We start from the raw sequence: 17989 nt of genomic DNA, 5'->3' as shown, positions 1-17989 counted from the left end.
GATGTCTATGTCTCTCATCACACGTCCTAAAAGAAGCCTTCACCGTCCTCCCTGTTCCAGCCCTCTCTCTTCTGAATGAGTCTCTATTCTAGGGTTGTGTCCCTAAGGCCTTTAAAGAGGCAATTGTGGTTTCCCTTCTGAAGAAATCCGGTGCAGACCCCCAGATCCTGTTGAATTACCGCCCAATCTCTTTGCTCCCACACCTGGCAAGGGTACTGGAGGCTCATGTGGTGAACTGCCTGTCCAATTTTATTGAACAATCCACCTATCTCGACTCACACCAAGCTGGTTTTCGGCTTGCCCACTCAACGGAGACAGTAATACTGGCGGTATTGGACTCCCTGTGAAAGAAGGCTGACAGGGGTACTCCTGAGGCCCTGGTGCTGTTGGATTTCTCGGCCGCCTTTGACAGGGTCGACCATGGGATCTTGGTGGACCGTGTCAAGAAGGCTGGCATTCAGGGCTCAGCCCTTAGTTAGATTAGCTCCTTTCTAGAGGATCGCTCCCAGTCAGTCTAGAGCGAGAGTCCACCATGAGCGAACCTCATCTGGACTCCTCGACGTTACCTCAGCCTCTGCAAGGAGACCCCATTCAACCCTGACGTGCTCTGGTATGCCTTTTCTGACACCAAAAAGGCACCCTTGTAACCATCCGTCCTGGGCTTTGGTGAAGAGGACAAAGGGTGTTGCTACGTTCCCGAGAATCGAAACTTACCATGACAGCTTTTGGTTTCCTTCGACCGGCCTCCTGGCCTGAGCCTGTAGATCTTTTCCAATTTGGCCTGTCTTTGATGCTGTGTTGGCATCTTGCACCCTGTGTCCCCGTACCGCTGGTGCTGTGGTGTTGTCATGGTGCTGCCTTGGGCCATGTCCAGTGTTGGCCTCAACCCCCAGAGACTAGTGCCCCCAAGCCGCTGTTACTTACCTGTAAGCAGCCTCAGTCCGATTGCCCCAGTCCCCCTTAGTTTGTATTGGGTTTCCAACCTTGAACTTGCACCTGCACCCGGGCGCCCCTGTGCAGCTGGTGGTGCACTGTTGGTTCTGAACTGAACCTTGTCCAATACTAACCGTAGCTTCCGAAGAATGGTCTTGTAAGTAGATGTTGCCTGTACGTATGTTGAATGTTTTCTTCACCCCATAGGTTAACATTGCAAAGTCTGGAAATAGCACTAATTGTCCACTTTTTATATTGAACAGAATTTCTATTGCAAAACGTATTTATTCAAGATGAAATTCTGAGGTTCCGCAAAATAAATCAAACCAAGTGTCATTTTATAAATTGGTCTCAGATTTATTAATTGAGTGTGTGTCATTTATTACCACTGTGGGTACAACAGTGTGTGTCATTTATTGCCACTGTGTGCACAACAAATGCTTAAAACTACCCTCTTATACATCTAACTGCTCCCCCACACTACCACAAAAGAGCATTAGTATTATCTACTTTAGCCTCTGTAAAATCTCTGGGGATCCACTGGACTCTCTGCACACTCTACCTCTTTTTGGTATAGTCTAGTGAGAGCCGACTCCCCAAGCTCAAATACTCACACACACTCAGACATAGACAGACAGACAGACACACACACTCTCTCTGTCTCTCTCTCTCACACACATTCTCACACATACCCACCCTACCTCACATCAGAAACATGTATTTAACTTCTAAATGACACCTTCAACTAGGGCCATTAGTAAAAAGGTTCATGCAGAATTCATAAGATCCTACTTATAAGGATATCTGAGCAGTCATCCCCGTGACAGGAAAGAAGAAATTCAAATGAATGAGCAAAATGCTTTAGGAGGCTGAGCACTCTTAAATTAAGAAATGAAAGAAAGATAATCAGGAATAGAGGGAAACAGAAAAAGCAGTAAAATAAAGATAATAAAAACAGAGGGGCGTGGCTTGGATGCCGAGGAGGTAGGCAGCGTGAGCTCGGAGCTCCGTGCCCGATCCCGGAAAATATCCTGAAAATTCATTTGAACCCCGGAATAAAAGACACTATCCGGTACTGGACGGTACTGCGGAGGGTCCGGGACCCACGGAGGACGACACCGAGCCTTCCCAAAGCAGTATCTCAACTTTGAAAGCTGAACTCGGTCGAGAAGTCGCGGACCCCAAAATGGCGGCGATGGCATGGAATAGCTTGTGACGGAGACATCTGCCCGGAGACCCACTGAAGACCACTCCCAGACACGCTAGAGGTGTTGGCGGCCGAGTCGCGCCTCTCCCCAGGTGCCGGATGGACTCTTGGCGCGCCCTTGGGCGGTGGTTGAGGACCGTCTCCTGATTGGGGGAACAACGGTGCGACAGTGACCCAGAGACGAGGACCCCAGACCTCTGGCGCAACTGGCGCTGGCCGGGCCACGACCGCTCGGTGCTTTCTGCTTCTCGGTGACATTTCTGGGCCGGAGACCCCGGCCGGAGGACGGTGCCCGGCGACGCTCGGAGGGCGACCAAGTACACACTTGAGGACCACCGCCCATCCCGGTCCAGATGGGGAAGCCGAAGGGGAAGGGAGATGGCGCGACCGACACTGAGGCGGCGGAAGGAGCGGAGAGAGACCAAGCGGCGTTACAGCGGATGCAGGATCGTATCCTGGAAGCCATCGCCACCACAAAGGATGCCCTGCAGCAAGATATAGCTCAGGTGGCAACGGGCTTGGGCCTCCTGAAGGCCGACCACGACAAACTCAAGGACAGGGTGAAATCCGTGGAGTCCACGGTTAAGGACTTAGCCCCGGCCCAGGCAACGGTGAAGGCCCAGATGGCCGACGTGATGGACCGTCTGAAGGTGCTGGAAAGGAGGGCCGAGGATGCAGAAAACAGGAACAGGCGCAACAACGTACGCCTAGTGGGCCTGCCGGAGAAAATTGAGGGCGACGACATGGTGGGCTATTTGGATAACTGGCTGCGGACGGAGGTAGCACCAGAAGGCCTATCCCCCTTCTTCTCCCTAGAGCGGGCACATAGAGTTCCGGCGCGTCCGCCAGCCTTGGGCCTTCCTCCTCGCCCGGTGGTGTTCAAGTTGCTCCATTACCGGGACAGAGACTGGCTTTTGCAGAGGGCGAGAGAGGCAGGGCCCTTTCAAGTGGAAAACAACAGAGTCACCATGTTCCCGGACTACACGTTTGAGACTCAGCGACTCCGAGCAAACTTCCTGTCCCTCAAACGGGAGCTCCGCCAGGAAGGCATCAAGTACTCCCTGTTGTTTCCTGCCAAGCTAAGAGTGGTGGTGGATGAGAAGTCTTTATTCTTCACGACTTCCGCGGACGCATGGGACTGGTGGGACACTTATAAGGCAGGAACGGACGGTGCTAAGGCCAGGGAGGAAGAGGCTAAGGTGGAAAAGCCGATCAGGCAGTCCCAACGGATCAGAAGGAACCGCAAGAGGACCGGGAAGCCTTCGATGTCGCAGACGGAGGCGGAGAGGCAGGCGGCCCTACAGGCGGTGGTGGACTTATCTAGAGCCGCCAAGACTCAATCTGGGAAGGGTACGGATTCGGAGGCCCCGGGCACGGGCTCAGAGACAGGACAATCGGAATTTGGTGGAGCCCGGGGCCCTATTGTGACGCCGCAGACCTCGGGAGAGATACTGGAGGCGTGATGAACTGGTATGGCGGAATGGACTCGCTGGTTGGACACCGGGGCGATGGACCCGCAGCAGTGGAAAGATATTGCTTGAGGTTTTTGGGGAGCTGTAATGTGGGGATTGTGGGGTGGAGCGCGCGGGGCTGATTTGTTGGAGGTCTTATAGCATTGAGCCGCGCCTTACTGGCCCCTAAGGTCATCGCAGTGGGGACTGCGAATATTACCACCTTTCCTTGAGGGGTGGTCGGGAGTGTTGGTTTGGATGGGGGTACTTCCAGTTGCGGGGGGGCCTGTCCTGGGGGGGTGGGAGTTGCGAGCAGTTGGGGTTGCTCAGGGGGTTGTAATTGTTGGAGGGGTTTGGCTTCCTGTTTGGAGAGGGTGGGGGGGGGGCCCGTGGTCGCGGGACTTATACGAACACTGTTCTTTGCTGTGGGGTCCGGTTGTGTAGGGGGGAATGGCTAGTACTGGAGCGTTGAAATGTGTGACCTGGAACGTGCGGGGTATGCAATCCATGACGCGCAGACATAAGGTCCAGGCATACCTCAAGCGTAGGGGGGTTCACATAGCGTTTTTGCAGGAGACGCACCTCAATAAGCAGGAAGGGGCGGCTCTACAAAGGCGCTGGAGGGGGCAGTTATTCTACACGACATTCTCAGCATTTGCGAGGGGGACATTGATTTGGATACGGGCGGGGGTCCCCTTCCAGGTCTCGAAGTCGTCGGTAGACCCAGAGGGCAGATATGTGGCAGTGGAAGGAAGGCTGAGAGGCAGGATGATTTCTCTCTGTAATGTGTATGCTCCTAACGTAGATCTGCCCGCTTTCTTGTCTAACATCTCGGGCAAATTGGCGGGTTATTTGGCAGGGCCGGTCCTCATGGGAGGGGACTTCAACTCAGTTGAGGATGTGCTACTAGATAGGTCCCATCCCCCGCTGCGCGCGTCCCCAGCACATAGGATCGCCAAGCGTAGATTAGAATGGCAGGAGAGCTGGGCCCTCACGGATGCATGGAGGGCGTTGCACCCCACCACTAGGGACTACTCCTTCCACTCGCACCTGCATGATTTACATGTGAGGCTGGATGCGTTTCTTTGTTCGGAATGTGTGCTCCCCGCGGTGGGGGGGGCGGAATACTTGGCCAGGACGATATCGGACCACAACCCCTTGTTGATGTCTCTGGAATGGATGGTGACTGTGAACTGCGTGCCAACATGGCGCCTGCAACCTGACACCCTGGACGACTTGTTGTTCAGGGAGGCCCTGAGTGAACGTATTGAGAGGTATTTTGAGGAGAACAGTGGCTCGGCTTCCACGAGGGCGGTTGAATGGGATACTTTCAAGGTGGTGGTGCGGGGACACTGTATTGGGCACACGGCAGGGGCGCGGAAGACTCTGTTGGATGACTTGGACAAGGCTGAGACACGGCTGAGGGATCTTGAGAAGAGGCGCCCGAATCACCCTGAACTGCAGGAGGGGCTTAGCGGGGCGCGGGAGGGGCTGGCGGTGGAGCTGGAGCGGCTGCGTAGCTTCGACCACAAGGCGTACGTGACGAGGGCGCATGCGGAAGGTGATAAGGCGGGGGCGATGTTGGCTTGGCTTGCTAACCCTATCCGGGGGGGAGGGCCGATCATGAAGATCCAGGAACCAGGGGAGGAGCCTTGCCACTCCCAACCCGGGATCCTGAACAAGTTCCGAGCTTATTATGAAGGGCTCTATCTGAGTGGTGACACGGGAGGGACGGAGGAGCTTGAGGAGTTCTTGGACGGGCTAGAGTTGCCGCGAGTGGAGGACTCGGAGGCAGAAGAGTTAGGGCGGCCCATCTCCCTAGGAGAAATAGGTTGTGCTATAAAACAGATGGCTAGAAACAAGACCCCGGGCCTTGACGGTCTACCGATCGAATTTTATGGCAAATACCTAGAGCATCTTGCTCCGCGGCTGCGCGAGGTATACAATGAGGCGCAGGAGAAGGGCCGACTCCCGGGCTCTATGTGCGAGGCCCTTATGATCCCACTTTTGAAGCCGGGCAGAGAGGGTGCGGAGCTGTCCTCGTATCGCCCGTTGTCTATGTTGACGACGGACTACAAGATCCTCAGTAAAATTCTGGCCAACAGATTACTAGTGCACATGACGGGCCTGGTTCATGGTGACCAGTGCGGTTTCATACCGACGCGCAATACCACTCATAACATCCGTAGACTTACGAGACTGATGGGTGCGGACTGGCCAGACACCGTCTCCCCATTTGTCCTGTCCATCGACATTGAGAAGGCATTTGATAGCCTCGAGTGGGGATACCTGTATGAGGTAATGCGTCGCTTCGGGTTGGGAGACGGATATATACAGTGGACCAAGGTCCTCTATACTGAGGCGGTAGCGAGGGTCCGGGTGGGCGCACTGATCTCAAGACAATACCCGATTAGGCGTGGCACTAGACAGGGTTGTTCCCTATCTCCGCTACTGTTTGCGTTGGCAATGGAACCCTTCGCTGCGGTAGCCAGACTGGGCCGCCACTACGCAGGCTTGCCTTTTAGGGGGAGGCCACACCTCATCTCCCTATATGCGGATGACTTGTTGATGTTTTTGGCCGATGCCGGCGCCGAACTTCAGGGGGCGCGGAGGCTACTGGAGCAGTTCGGTAGGTTGTCGGGCCTGAGGGTCAACTGGCCTAAATCCTGTCTGTTTCCCCTGAGGCCGGGAGAGCCGTGCCCACTCACTGCTCAGGAACTCCGGTGGGAGCCGCGCTGCCTACATTATCTAGGGGTTTATGTTTACCACGCCCCGTCCGACCTGCTGGATGGCAACATAATTCGCTGTATTAACGCCCTGCGTGGATCTATGGACTTCTGGGCGACTCTACCGCTCTCCCTGGCTGGTAGAATTTCCCTGCTTAAAATGATAGCTCTGCCCAGGCTTTTGTATTATTTTAGGACACTGCCAGTATGGATCCCGAGTTCGGTTTTCAAACGCCTGAGGTCACTGATTATAGCGTTCCTGTGGGGCACGGGTAGGAGACGCATAGCGCTCGACACGCTGTTACGCCCCAAAGATGAGGGAGGTATGGCAGTGCCGGACTTCGAAGGATATTACCTCGCCGCGCAGCTGCAGACTTTTACTCAGGAGGTGGCGAGAGTTTATAGAGGTCCCGAGGACGCGAGAGCCGAAGGCACCCCGCGACACGTTCTGGCTTATATTACGCTGCACCAGAAACTCCGAGTGGGAGACCTGACGGTCGAGGAACAGACGTTCCGGCTATGTTGGGACCGGGCCCGTAAGCGGGCGGGTGTCCGCCGTATGTATGCCCCCGAAATACCGCTGGGAATGATCACTGCCCTCCCACATGGAGGTGATTGGTCACGCTTGCTAGGGTGGGAGGAGGCGGGAGTGCACGTGCTGGGTGACCTCTATGAAGATGGGGTGTTGCTACCGTTTCGGGACCTGCAGGAGAGATTTGACCTACCGAGGGGTGACTACCTGCTGCACGCGGCAGTCACGGGCGCCATGCGAGCCCACTGGGGGGAAGGGCTGCAGGAACCAGGCACCTCGATGGCTTGCCAGTACGCCATGATGGCGGCGGGAACTTTTAAGGCCGTCACGTGCCTATACTCGAGGATGCAGCGGGAGGCCTTGCAACCTTTGGCAGCCCTGAAGGCCAAGTGGGAACTGGACCTCCAGGTGGAGATACCAGACACGACCTGGGGCCAACTGCTGAGGAGGGCGCGGAAGAGCTCGAGGAATGCCAGGTTCCAATTGATCCACTTTTATGTTATCCACAGGGCATACCTCACGCCCGGGAAAATCCAACAGTACTTTGGGGCGACCGACGCTGCTTGCCCCAGATGTAATACAGCGGGGGCGGATCTATGTCATATGCTGTGGGATTGCCCCTCTTTAGGCGACTACTGGCAGGAAGTTGGACGGGCCCTTAACGGCGCGACGGACAGGGATATCCAGTATACTAAAGCAGTTGGCATCCTTCACTGGTTCCCACATACACCTAGAAATACGATGTCAAGTAAATTTATAGATTTAGGGCTTATCTTGGCCAAGCGGGAGATCACACGAAATTGGAAGTCCAGAGTGGGGCCCACGTATAAAAGATGGTATGGGGAGTGTCTGAGATGGGCAGCGTGTGATAGTACCCTACGGTACCAGATGGCTTGGAGGTCGAATGACGAGAAAGCACTGGAAAGGGCGACTGCATGGGAAGTGATGGTACAGGCGCTCAGGGAGGTGGACGATGAGGGGCAGGAAGGCGAGAGCGAACTAGCCGGAGCAGACCCCAACACTATACAGGAGAACACACCTTAGCGATTGTTTGCTTCCTCCTACAACACACCGGGCACTAATACATGGTTACTCAAGCGCAGCGCGACCACGGGGGAGGGCGGGTAGGAAGCTCGTTTGGAGGGATGTTGGGGTACCGAAATTGGGGGAGGGGGAGGGGCGTAAATCACAAAAGCATTCCAGGGTTATGTGCAAAATGAAGCGGTCAGACAATGTAAGAAGTACGGGACCAGAACGGAAATGAAGCCACCCGCGTCAAGAGCGGGGTGATCCCTTCGGATGAAGATCGAATGTCATCAACCGAATCGGTTCATGTCGTGCAATCTTTTGCTGCATATCTTGTCTGTACATTTATATTGGTGATGCAATAAAAATGATGTTAAAAAAAAAAAAAAAAAAAAATAAAGATAATAAAAACAAGAGAAATAGAAAGTACGAAGGAAAGAAACAAGGCTCCCCTATAATATATTCAGTAGTGCTTGTAATACGGCGGCCAAGATATCCGTCACGTTTGTGTCTGAGTAACCCGGCCAGTAACTCGGCTAGCGAACTCTAAATCAAGCTCTTGACACTTTACAATGTTGCTGCTGTTAACTGTGAACCATTACTTTCTCAGAAGTCACAGGCAAGAGACACCTAGTCTCCTGTAACATACCTTTTATAATTAGAAGGATGTGACAACACCGCATAAACAACAAGTGCAGAATAAACCACAAGGTTCAAATTAACCCACACACACACCGTAAGATTAAACCTGTACTAAGCACAAAAGCCTCAGTATCTGATAGAGACTACTAGCTGCAGATTCCTTGACATAGAATTATCCCCAGGCATGAGACTGGATCTGGAAATCTTTTTGCCACAGCATCCCTGCGTGCCGGGGAGATGGCATCAGGCGACTCCGCCCAGGTGTCGTCTGCGTACAAGACATAAGCGAGGTCACATAAGTCCCACCCCGGCGCGCCTATGTTGTTTTTTTTATTTTCTGCATGCAACGCAGATACGGTCTCTGTTTGCTCCTGTTTAGGCCCATTCTTCTTTCATCATTGTGATATCTTTTGGTGGAACAGTGTGGGAATGCCTTCGGGCTTTAAGACATGCACGTCGTGTGGGCGCCTTATGTCGGCGACGGACCCTCACCTCATTTGCATGTGGTGTTAGGGTAAGATCAGGGCACCACTGATTGTGAGGCGTGCCAACAGTTGAAGCCGAAGTCACGGCGGGAACGTCTCTCAAGATCCCCTCGATCAGCCTATGCGGATGGATCAGAAGCGTCCGTCATCGTCGGCGTCTCCGATGTCGCAAGAGCGTCGCTCCCCAGTGGGTAAGTGTCGCAGCTTGTCCCCGGGGGCTGGTGTTCGGCCTGCCGGGGGCAAGGGCTCTTCATGGGTAATGCAGCCTTGCGTGTCGTCCTCCTATCCACCGTTTCCCGGTGAGGGAGCGTCGTGAGCCCAGATGGAGACATATGCGGCGTCTTTGCAGGCCTCGTTGGTGTCTCCTTCTCCTTCCCCTCCTAGGACATTGGCTGATCCCTTGCATTGCGCGGGGGCCTCCGCGGCGCCCCGGCGCCGCCTGGCTCGTCTCCAGGCTTGGAGGATGTGGTGCTGTTGGGGTTCGGCCCTTCGGGGCTCCCACCTTCGGACCTCGGCGCTTCTGCCTCGCCGCAAACTCCTGCCAGAGTCGCTGTGGTGTCTCAGGAGGTCAGCGAGGCTCGGGTTGCATCCCAGAGCCCTGTTCGGCCCTCTAGACAGGCGACAGCCTTGTCCACGGCTGAGCTGATGCTGCTACGGCGTCGGCGCCTGCTGGCCCATGCGGCGCCACAGGGGTCGGTAGACCACCTTGTCCCGCTCTGGGTCGAGGCTGGTCGGGGGCCCTTCGTCCCCCTCCGGGCCCCTCTCGGGCCCCTCTCGGGCCCTCCACTCAGGTGGCTGTCGGAGGTCGAGTCAGAGGTTGAATCGGCCCTGACGGCGCCGCATGGGTCGGCGGACCCCCTACGTCACATTCTGGGCCGAGGCTGGCGGAACTTTCTTCGATACAACACCGGGGTGGGGTAACCTCTCTTGCCCATGGCCAATCTATCTACCCGGTAAGCAGGTTCCTCACGGTCCGCAAAAACCCAGTTGTTGACCGCCACCAGCTGCGTGGGTCAGTAATACTTGAGAATGCTCCGGACCGCCAGTCCACCTTAATAAACTCCCCTCTGCAACTTACTCAGCGTGAAGTGCCACCATCCCACAACAGGAGCCGAAGTTCTCAGTCTACCTTTTGGAAGAAAATGTCCGGTGGGATCTTAAAGGACGTTTTTTGCACGATGTACAGGAGATCCTGGAGGGTTATCACTTTAAATATGGCCACCCAGCCCAGTAAGGAGAGCCGGAGTGCCTGCCAATTTGGGGTATCCCTGCGACACCGGTCTAATTTCGGGAGTATGTTCCTGCCTGTGGCTTTCTTGTAATGAACACGCCCAAATAGTTTGTTTGAAATATATTTTTCTTTTGTAGGTAAAGAATAGAACACAGGTCCAGATAGACACAGCGTTAAGCCCACAACCCTATTTAGGGCCGTCAGCGTATTGTAAGAGAGCCTCCAAGAGTATGGAGAAGTAGTAGCAAAGTGTAGTGTAGTTCCTAGTTTCCCACTAGGCCCTGCGCATTGGAATAACATAAACAGTAGTATCGACGTGGAACTGCGGATATTCCAGGCCTCCACTGACTATGCTAAACTTAATTGGGTTGTGTTACCAACTAGCTCAGAGGTCACTGGAAACTTTCTTCTCTGCATGGGAAGTGATCAGCTTCCCTGGCACAGACAAGAAGGGATTCAGTTTTCCAACAACCGTGCAACATGACAACTTTGCTCCTCAGATCAAGAGTCAATCTCTAGGGTCGTGTGAAACAATAGACATGTATTTCACTCAGTCAGTCTAGTGCAGTTTACTTTCACGAGATGTAGAGAATAGAGAGACGGGCGTGTATCAATAAAGGGTTAACATTTATTGAACAGTCTTTCTTCTCGTACAAGAGAAATGTATTGCCACAATTGCAATAATTGTTATTATAAAAAGTACGTACAGTAAGATAAGTATTGCGAAATAGAACTGTAAAAGCATTGATATGGTTTCTTAGCCATACAATGGTTTAAAAGTAATAAAACATATATACAGTCATATATACATTAGGCTAACATACTCAACTGGTGCTTCTAACTAAGCCTACCCCAGTGTGCCTGACCTAAGCCTAACACGTGAAAGGGGAGTAAGTAAGTAGCTTTAAGTTAAGTTGGTTTTGCCAAGGTTTGTTTCAAGAATTCTCGTCTAAGGGTTTAGTCAACACCATACCTCTGAATAGAATGATGGAGGATTGGTATCTCCTTCAGGGGTCTCTCTCGATATCCCAGTCACCCGCAAGGGTAAACCGGAAGCGCCGGGACTGGATTTCTCTGCACGAGAAATGCAGCGGCTTCTCTTCAGCGCGTCGAGGAAGGAGGGGGGACAGCGTCTGCGGGCAGCTGGAATCTGCTGGATGTCTTCGCAGAGGGACGTCTGTTCAGCTCCTTAAGCGTACTGCACCATAGTTCGCGCTGTAGCGGCGATAATGGTAATCAGCAGCTTCACCACCACAGGATAGCAGGCTGCAGCGACAGAGTGCTAGATTTACCAACACGGGGTCTTGCAGGCAGCCAGCATCAGCAACAGTAGCTTGCAGCTCACATTGCTTAAGGCAACGTTGGTAATATTTATACCTGACAGGTGCCGGGTTTGACGCAAGTTTGCTGGACATAAGACGTCAATTAAAGATGTCACTAGGAAGTGACAGTTATCAGTTGCTCATTAGAGTTCCATTACTAATCAAAACATAGCAAGCGGGGATTTCCAGGTTTGCTAAGTTTTTATCTTGTTGAAGAACTCGGAGTGTTATCTAGGAATATCAGATAGTGACTGCTGCTCTGTCATTGCACTAATTGGTCGCAAAGGAAGTAGCAGAGAGTCATGCTGGAATGTGGCTCTGTTCGTGTGAGGCCAGAGATGACTTTTCAGAAAATCGCACTTGAACGGTTATGCCAATATAGGGAATAAATGGATTTATAGCCGAATAGGGGCATAAGGTCACAGTATCGATCAGGAACCTAGATAAGCACGCAACACCCACTCCACGTTTTCATGTCCATCAAAATTACTAAAACTAAGCAATAAGATGCATGTGTAACATTGCCCACCCCAAAATACATAAATGCATTCGAAATAGGCGTACTTGTAATACATGGAATTTAGGTACTGTACTGTACGTTTTTTTTTTTTTTTAAAGCAAAGTAATCATTCAAAAAGTATTGCATATGAGATCAATGAACGATTATGCAAAGGGAATTACACATGAAGTATCTCTGACAGAAGAAAAGGCGAGATAAATCATCACATAAAAATGCATTGTAATAACATGTGTGCTAGAGGCTGGTGTAATGTTGTTATGTCTCTAGATGTGTTTAGAAATAGAAGTGTGAAGCTTCTGTTCTCTAAGAATAGTTTTTACGTTAAGCAAAGAATTGTTCGTGCCAAAAAAGGTCAATATTAGAAAAATTGTCCAATTCAAAGAAAATAGATTTCCAAAGCTCTTGGCAGTTTTTGTTGATCAAAACTGAAGGCCGAATTCAGAGTTCATGGGAACGCTGTGTGTCGGAAAGCTTCTCAAAAGTTATTGTTTCTCTATGGGTGAGAACATCGTATCAGACAGGCTCTCAAAGAATTGGTCTACAAAATCAGGTGATAGTTCAACCAAATTAGATAGCGCTGTAACTTGGCAGGTGTGAGAATGATTGCTGTCATCGAAGGCAGGACCAGCAATGCTCACAGAACGTTGTACCTGGATGATGTTGCTTTTGTCACTCGCTCCACTGTTACAACTTTGCTGTAGTACAGGAGTCTCCACAAATGCCGTCATCAGGATTGGTAGCCGCTGGGGACAACACAATGCGTGAGCCGTTATTGGACTGAGCAAAGTATCGACGTCCATTGGTACTGCTGATGGAAGTGAAAGACAGATGTCCAACACGCATTCATCGCCGCAAAGCATACACCGTAGCACAGGTAAAATGCAATTTTGCCATATCGGTCTGAATGAAAGGAACCAGGTCATGTTTAGATCTCTCAGCCTGGCCAATCCGAGGACGTTAGTTATCCTGTCCCTGTAGCGCATTGCTAGGATTGTCTCTTCCATTCCCATGGGAGCTATGGCTGAGCCGAGGCTTGCCATAACGTAGCAGGAGGGTCAAAAATAGAATCCCTGCAACGAGTCCCAAAAATAATGGTATGCCGCCAAAAATGGAGTGCACAAAATTAGGAAAGATTCCCAAAATTGCCTGGAAGGGTGTTAGCAGTCCCGTAAAGACTGTCTTAAATATGCCTGGGATGCTTGTTGCACTAGACATGTTAAGGAGTTGGCTGAACATTTCTACGAAATGCACGGGGCAATTTGTTGATAAAAGGTCATGAACCTCAGTAGCCGTCCTTGCGACTAGAAGATCATACGTCTCTTTAGATGACGTTATAGGCACTGTTGTCTGTAAAAGTACAGATTTCATTTTGCTTAATGTATCAATTCGTATAGAATAGAGATTCAGACGAGGCCAGAGGGGAGTCACTATGTCTGGAGGCCCGCTCGGGAACAATGCTTGCATACAACATTTGACCATGGACGTTACTTGTACTAGATAACTTTTCCCTGGCGTCAGGCCACAACATCTGTGATCCGTTCTAAGAATGTAACTCCCGTTTGCGAGTTGCATAAAGAAGGGCTCTATCTGAGTTGCAGGTGTGACTAGCTGGTGGCATGAAAGGTTGTTTGAATTTCCATCACATGCTCCGTGTAAATTAATACCCTGACACAAAAGTATACCGCTTAGTGAGTGTTTACAGTTGTTACCACTAAGAAATACATTTTTGTCACTGTCACTATAGCAAGAATGAGTGTATGGTAATTTCCTTTCGGATTTTACATATCCCTTACCCAATTGTTCATACTGGCCAGCAGGTATGTACTCAAGGCACTTTTTAAATCGGAAAGTTGTAATCGGAATTGTGATAATTCCGTGTATTATCCATTCAATGACAGGACTCTCTGACATTGTCAATGGTAATCTCTTGAGTTTTTCGATGCTCAGGATTGTATAGTCTGCTCCTTTCTGTGCCAAACTGATCTGTTTATCAGTAAGGTTAAAACTGGAAAATAATGACGTCGTGTTGATTAAACGCCAAGGCACATAGCCTGAACGAAGATTTTGCAGCGTCCATCCTAATTCTATAATAGAGCGTAATTGAGACTGGCCATGTTGTAACATTAGCAAATCTCTGTCTATCACATCAAAGGCAGAGGATACAATATTGTCCAAAGAATATATTCTGGAAGACAGAGTCATTAACCCATTGTCTACCACAGAAAGTGATTTCTCCAAATTAATACGATCAATTTCTCGTATTTTTTCAGCAGTTTCAATTTGCTTTACTTTCCAAGCCTCGTTGTACGCAGCATAGATACTGGTCGCTATGAAACGCTTCTGACGCTGTTTGCGTGGTCCAAGAATGAAATCGCGCAAATCAGCACCATCTTTTAGTAAAGACAAGTGTTGCTTAATTTCAGCCAGTGTGGATGTAGTTAGCCATTCTAGGCAGAGTTTCCCTACACTGTATGTTGTTATAATCCCTGGATGTTGTCTCTGGGAGTATCTAGGGTCTAATCTGGTCATTATTAACCCCTGTGTTTTATTCAGGAACCTATCTTGACAGCTATTTGTGTCTGTAGGCCAGATTAACCACTTTTTCCAATCAGGATGTGTTCTGTTGAAATGTAAAATTTGTGACACGTCTAACTCAATATCAGCGGTTGCATTTTCTGGTATTGGCTTCGGTATAGACGGTGCTTTAAGGTCTTTGATCTTAGCTAGGCCAAGACAAGATGTTTGGTGTATTGTGTCATTTAAAAATAACATTTGTTCAGGTATCATGCAGGTTCTAAACAGTGCTTCAATGCCTTGCACCTGCCAATCTTTTGTACCCCAAATTGTTTTCGTTTCAATATTATTTTTCCAATAATCAAAACCAAATGTCATCATTTTGTCATAAAATGCTTCAGAATATATCAATTTAGAATTTGTCAGCATTGTTTTCATACCTGTTTTATCTAACAGTCTGTAATAAAACGTTTCTGCATCACTGGTGTTAAACCCTGAGAAGTATTTGAATTTCTCAAAAAATGCTTTAGAACTGCTTTTAGGTGGTGTAGCACAATGTTCCCATTGATTATACATAAAAACATTTCTAGGCTGTGCAGATTTATGCAAGTAATGATCCCCATAATGGGTGTAACAGAATAACTGCTCATAACTAGATGAACCTTGTAAATAATCATGATCTGTGAATCTAGCTGACATTACTAAATCAGACATCATGTCATTAATACTGTTAAAGTCCCAATCATCAGAGAATGTACTTGGTGTAACAAAGTCACTTAAGGAAACCTTTAGTTGATGAGGATACTTCAGGATTTCGACCGGACCATAGATCTCATAGTCTGTTTTCTCCCATACTACCCCACCAGGTATTGGAATTGCTGTGACATTTACTGTTGACAGTTCTCTTTTCTTCACGTGGGATGATCTGTGTGGTTTCAGGACTAGGTTGATGTTCTGACTTGCTGTGTCCATTGTAATATATTTTCCTTCAATGAATTTTCCCAAACATAGTACCATGATGAGCCAAAGCAGGAGGAAAAATACACCTAGACCGAACCAGAACTCTAGCCAAGGGGAAATTAGGTAGATTTCCTTCAGTTGATGAAAGAGTTCCGTTGCTTTTTCTTTAAAAGACTTTTTTGTTTCTGGCATCACTTCGGGGTCATTTAAATCTTCAGAGAAGTTGTCGAAGTTGATGAAATAACCAGAGGCAGTTCTGTCAATTGATGGGATTGTTCTTTCAATCTGTCTCTCGGTAGCACTTTCTGATGCCACATCATTGTAGACTGGTGTTGTTTCTTGACGAACTGTTTCAATCTGTGTTTCAAGAGGCACGAGTTCCATGGCATTATTGCATAGTCCTTCATTGTGCACTGCAGGCTGATCGAATGTGATGAGTCTTTCAGTTTGAACCTCTTGGATTGTTGCAAGTTTGGGTATTCTGTTGTTTCTTGGGAGTCCACTGGGCCTACTGTTGATTATAGGCCACATGCTTGTGGTTTTACCAGATCGATAGACACGACTCTGTTCTCCTTTTTACCAGCAAGGGGCGGTAGCACAACTGATCTTGTTCCGGTGACTGCTAAGACAGGTACTGCTTTTCTGTAAGAAGGCCCAAATTCCTTCTTAACCGCGATCTTTTCTCTGACTAGATCCCAAATCTTTGGAATCCAGACAGGCCTTGCTGGGGCTGTTGCGGGTGGTGCCTCGTCAGTGGTACTTGGCTGTTGCTTTAACTTTATGTTGCTTAATGATTTTCTTGTTTCATTCAGTTCCTGTAAAACAGCCAAACGGTCTTTTACATCAAAGTGCGTTGTTTCTTCTTGTACCACTGACATCTGACTATCGAGGTCCTGAACGCGCATTCTAATTCGGAACAATAGTTCGTATGGGCTGAAACCTTTTAGAGAATTTCTTGGCATGTTGTTAAGACTAGTCTGGACACTTATTAAATGTTTGACCCACCCAGCGCCTGAACCTAATACCTTCGCTGTTATAGATTGCTTTATGTCACGGTTTTTTCTTTCTACCACACTATTCCCTTCCGGGGTATGACGGACAAGAATACCGCAACCCAATTCCCATGCTAGCCATGGCCTCCCTATAAGCTCGAGAGCTGAAAGCAGGACCCTGGTCAGAATGGAACGTGGTAATTGCGTATATGCCGATATAGACTCGCAAATCTTTTATAACCGTTCTAGCGTCAGCCGAGCGCTGGAGGCCTCATTTTTTTAAGTGCTTTTCGTCTTAACTGTTAATAGGACGCAGGATGGGGTGTAGGCAGCGTTACGCTCTTTCTGACTGGTAGCCGGTAGCATGGTTCCTTACTGCGATCCCTATTACAGTTTTCACAGTTGTTTGCATATATTTGGTGTTCTACACTCATTCCCGGCCACCAGAATACTGATTGTAATTCAGTCAGTGATTCCTTGATCTCTCTGTGCCTTAGACCCAAACCCATGTGTGCCTCTGCTATTAAAAATATTCTCCTGTTCATGTTTGGAATTACTCTATCCCCCACTCCAGGGATTCGAGCAAAAGGAACGGAGTTTGCATCGATTATGTATGCATAATTGAGTGGATAGTTTACGGGTAGTGCTGCACAGTCGCCTTTTACGGTCGTTTTTACTGCCAGCATGGTTTCCCCGTCTATGTATTTATCTGTACGCTTTTTTGTGGCTACGGAAGCCGGTTTAGTTGCTTCCGCTTTGGCTGTATTAGCCAATGAATTCCCTGCAACGTGAACGCCATCACGTTGAAGACTCTGTGCGTGAATCACGTGAGTCTTTTGTAGTTCTTTGTATGAAAGAGCTACCTCGTTCCAGAGCAATTTATGCTTTATTGTGGCACCTGTGTCATCTTTGTAGTCGTTTTCGATCCAACTCTGCAGTTTATTGTTGTAAGAGTTGACGCAAAAATGAGAATCGCACACTATAAGTGTCGGGAATTCACGTTCTGCATTTTCGAGCGCCATCTTTAAAGATCTGATTTCAGTTCTCTGAACCGAACAGTTTCTTACAGATTCAGTTTTTGTTACTTTCGGTCTGAATTTACCGCACAGCCAACGACCTTTAATGATCGCACATGCTGCATCGTAGGATTTTCTCTCTACGTTGAAATGCTGTACAAAGCTATCTGTATAGATTATACAGGCGTATAGTGGGAGAGGCAGAATTTCGATTGGCAGAGGATATTCTTCTTCATATTCTAAATCATTCAGTTCTTCAAATTGCGGGGCGAAATAGTATTTCACATCTTCCGCTCCTAGAGAATCTATGCACTGTATCCATTTCGGATCCAGTGACACTGTAGGCAGGTTTACTGGGCTGAATAGCGCCTCGAAGGCGGATTCCGCTGTAAGGATATTAATCCGTTTGCCGTGTGCTAGTTCTCTTTCATT

At 49.3% G+C, this 17989-nt stretch overlaps 1 protein-coding gene across 1 annotated transcript in view; it reads left to right on the top strand.

Annotated features, from left to right (window-relative positions):
- Window positions 1-17989, top strand: part of LOC147738078 (uncharacterized) — a 50868-nt gene that overhangs the window by 3605 nt on the left and 29274 nt on the right. Inside the window, 1 exon segment of the mRNA XM_086925025.1 lies at window positions 15132-15136. Coding sequence (XP_086781151.1) covers window positions 15132-15136 — 5 coding nt within the window.

The sequence above is a fragment of the Lissotriton vulgaris genome, chromosome 1_1 (assembly GCF_964263255.1).
Source record: "Lissotriton vulgaris chromosome 1_1, aLisVul1.2, whole genome shotgun sequence".
Classification (NCBI taxonomy): domain Eukaryota; kingdom Metazoa; phylum Chordata; class Amphibia; order Caudata; family Salamandridae; genus Lissotriton; species Lissotriton vulgaris.
This window is presented reverse-complemented; position numbering and strand designations above follow the sequence as displayed.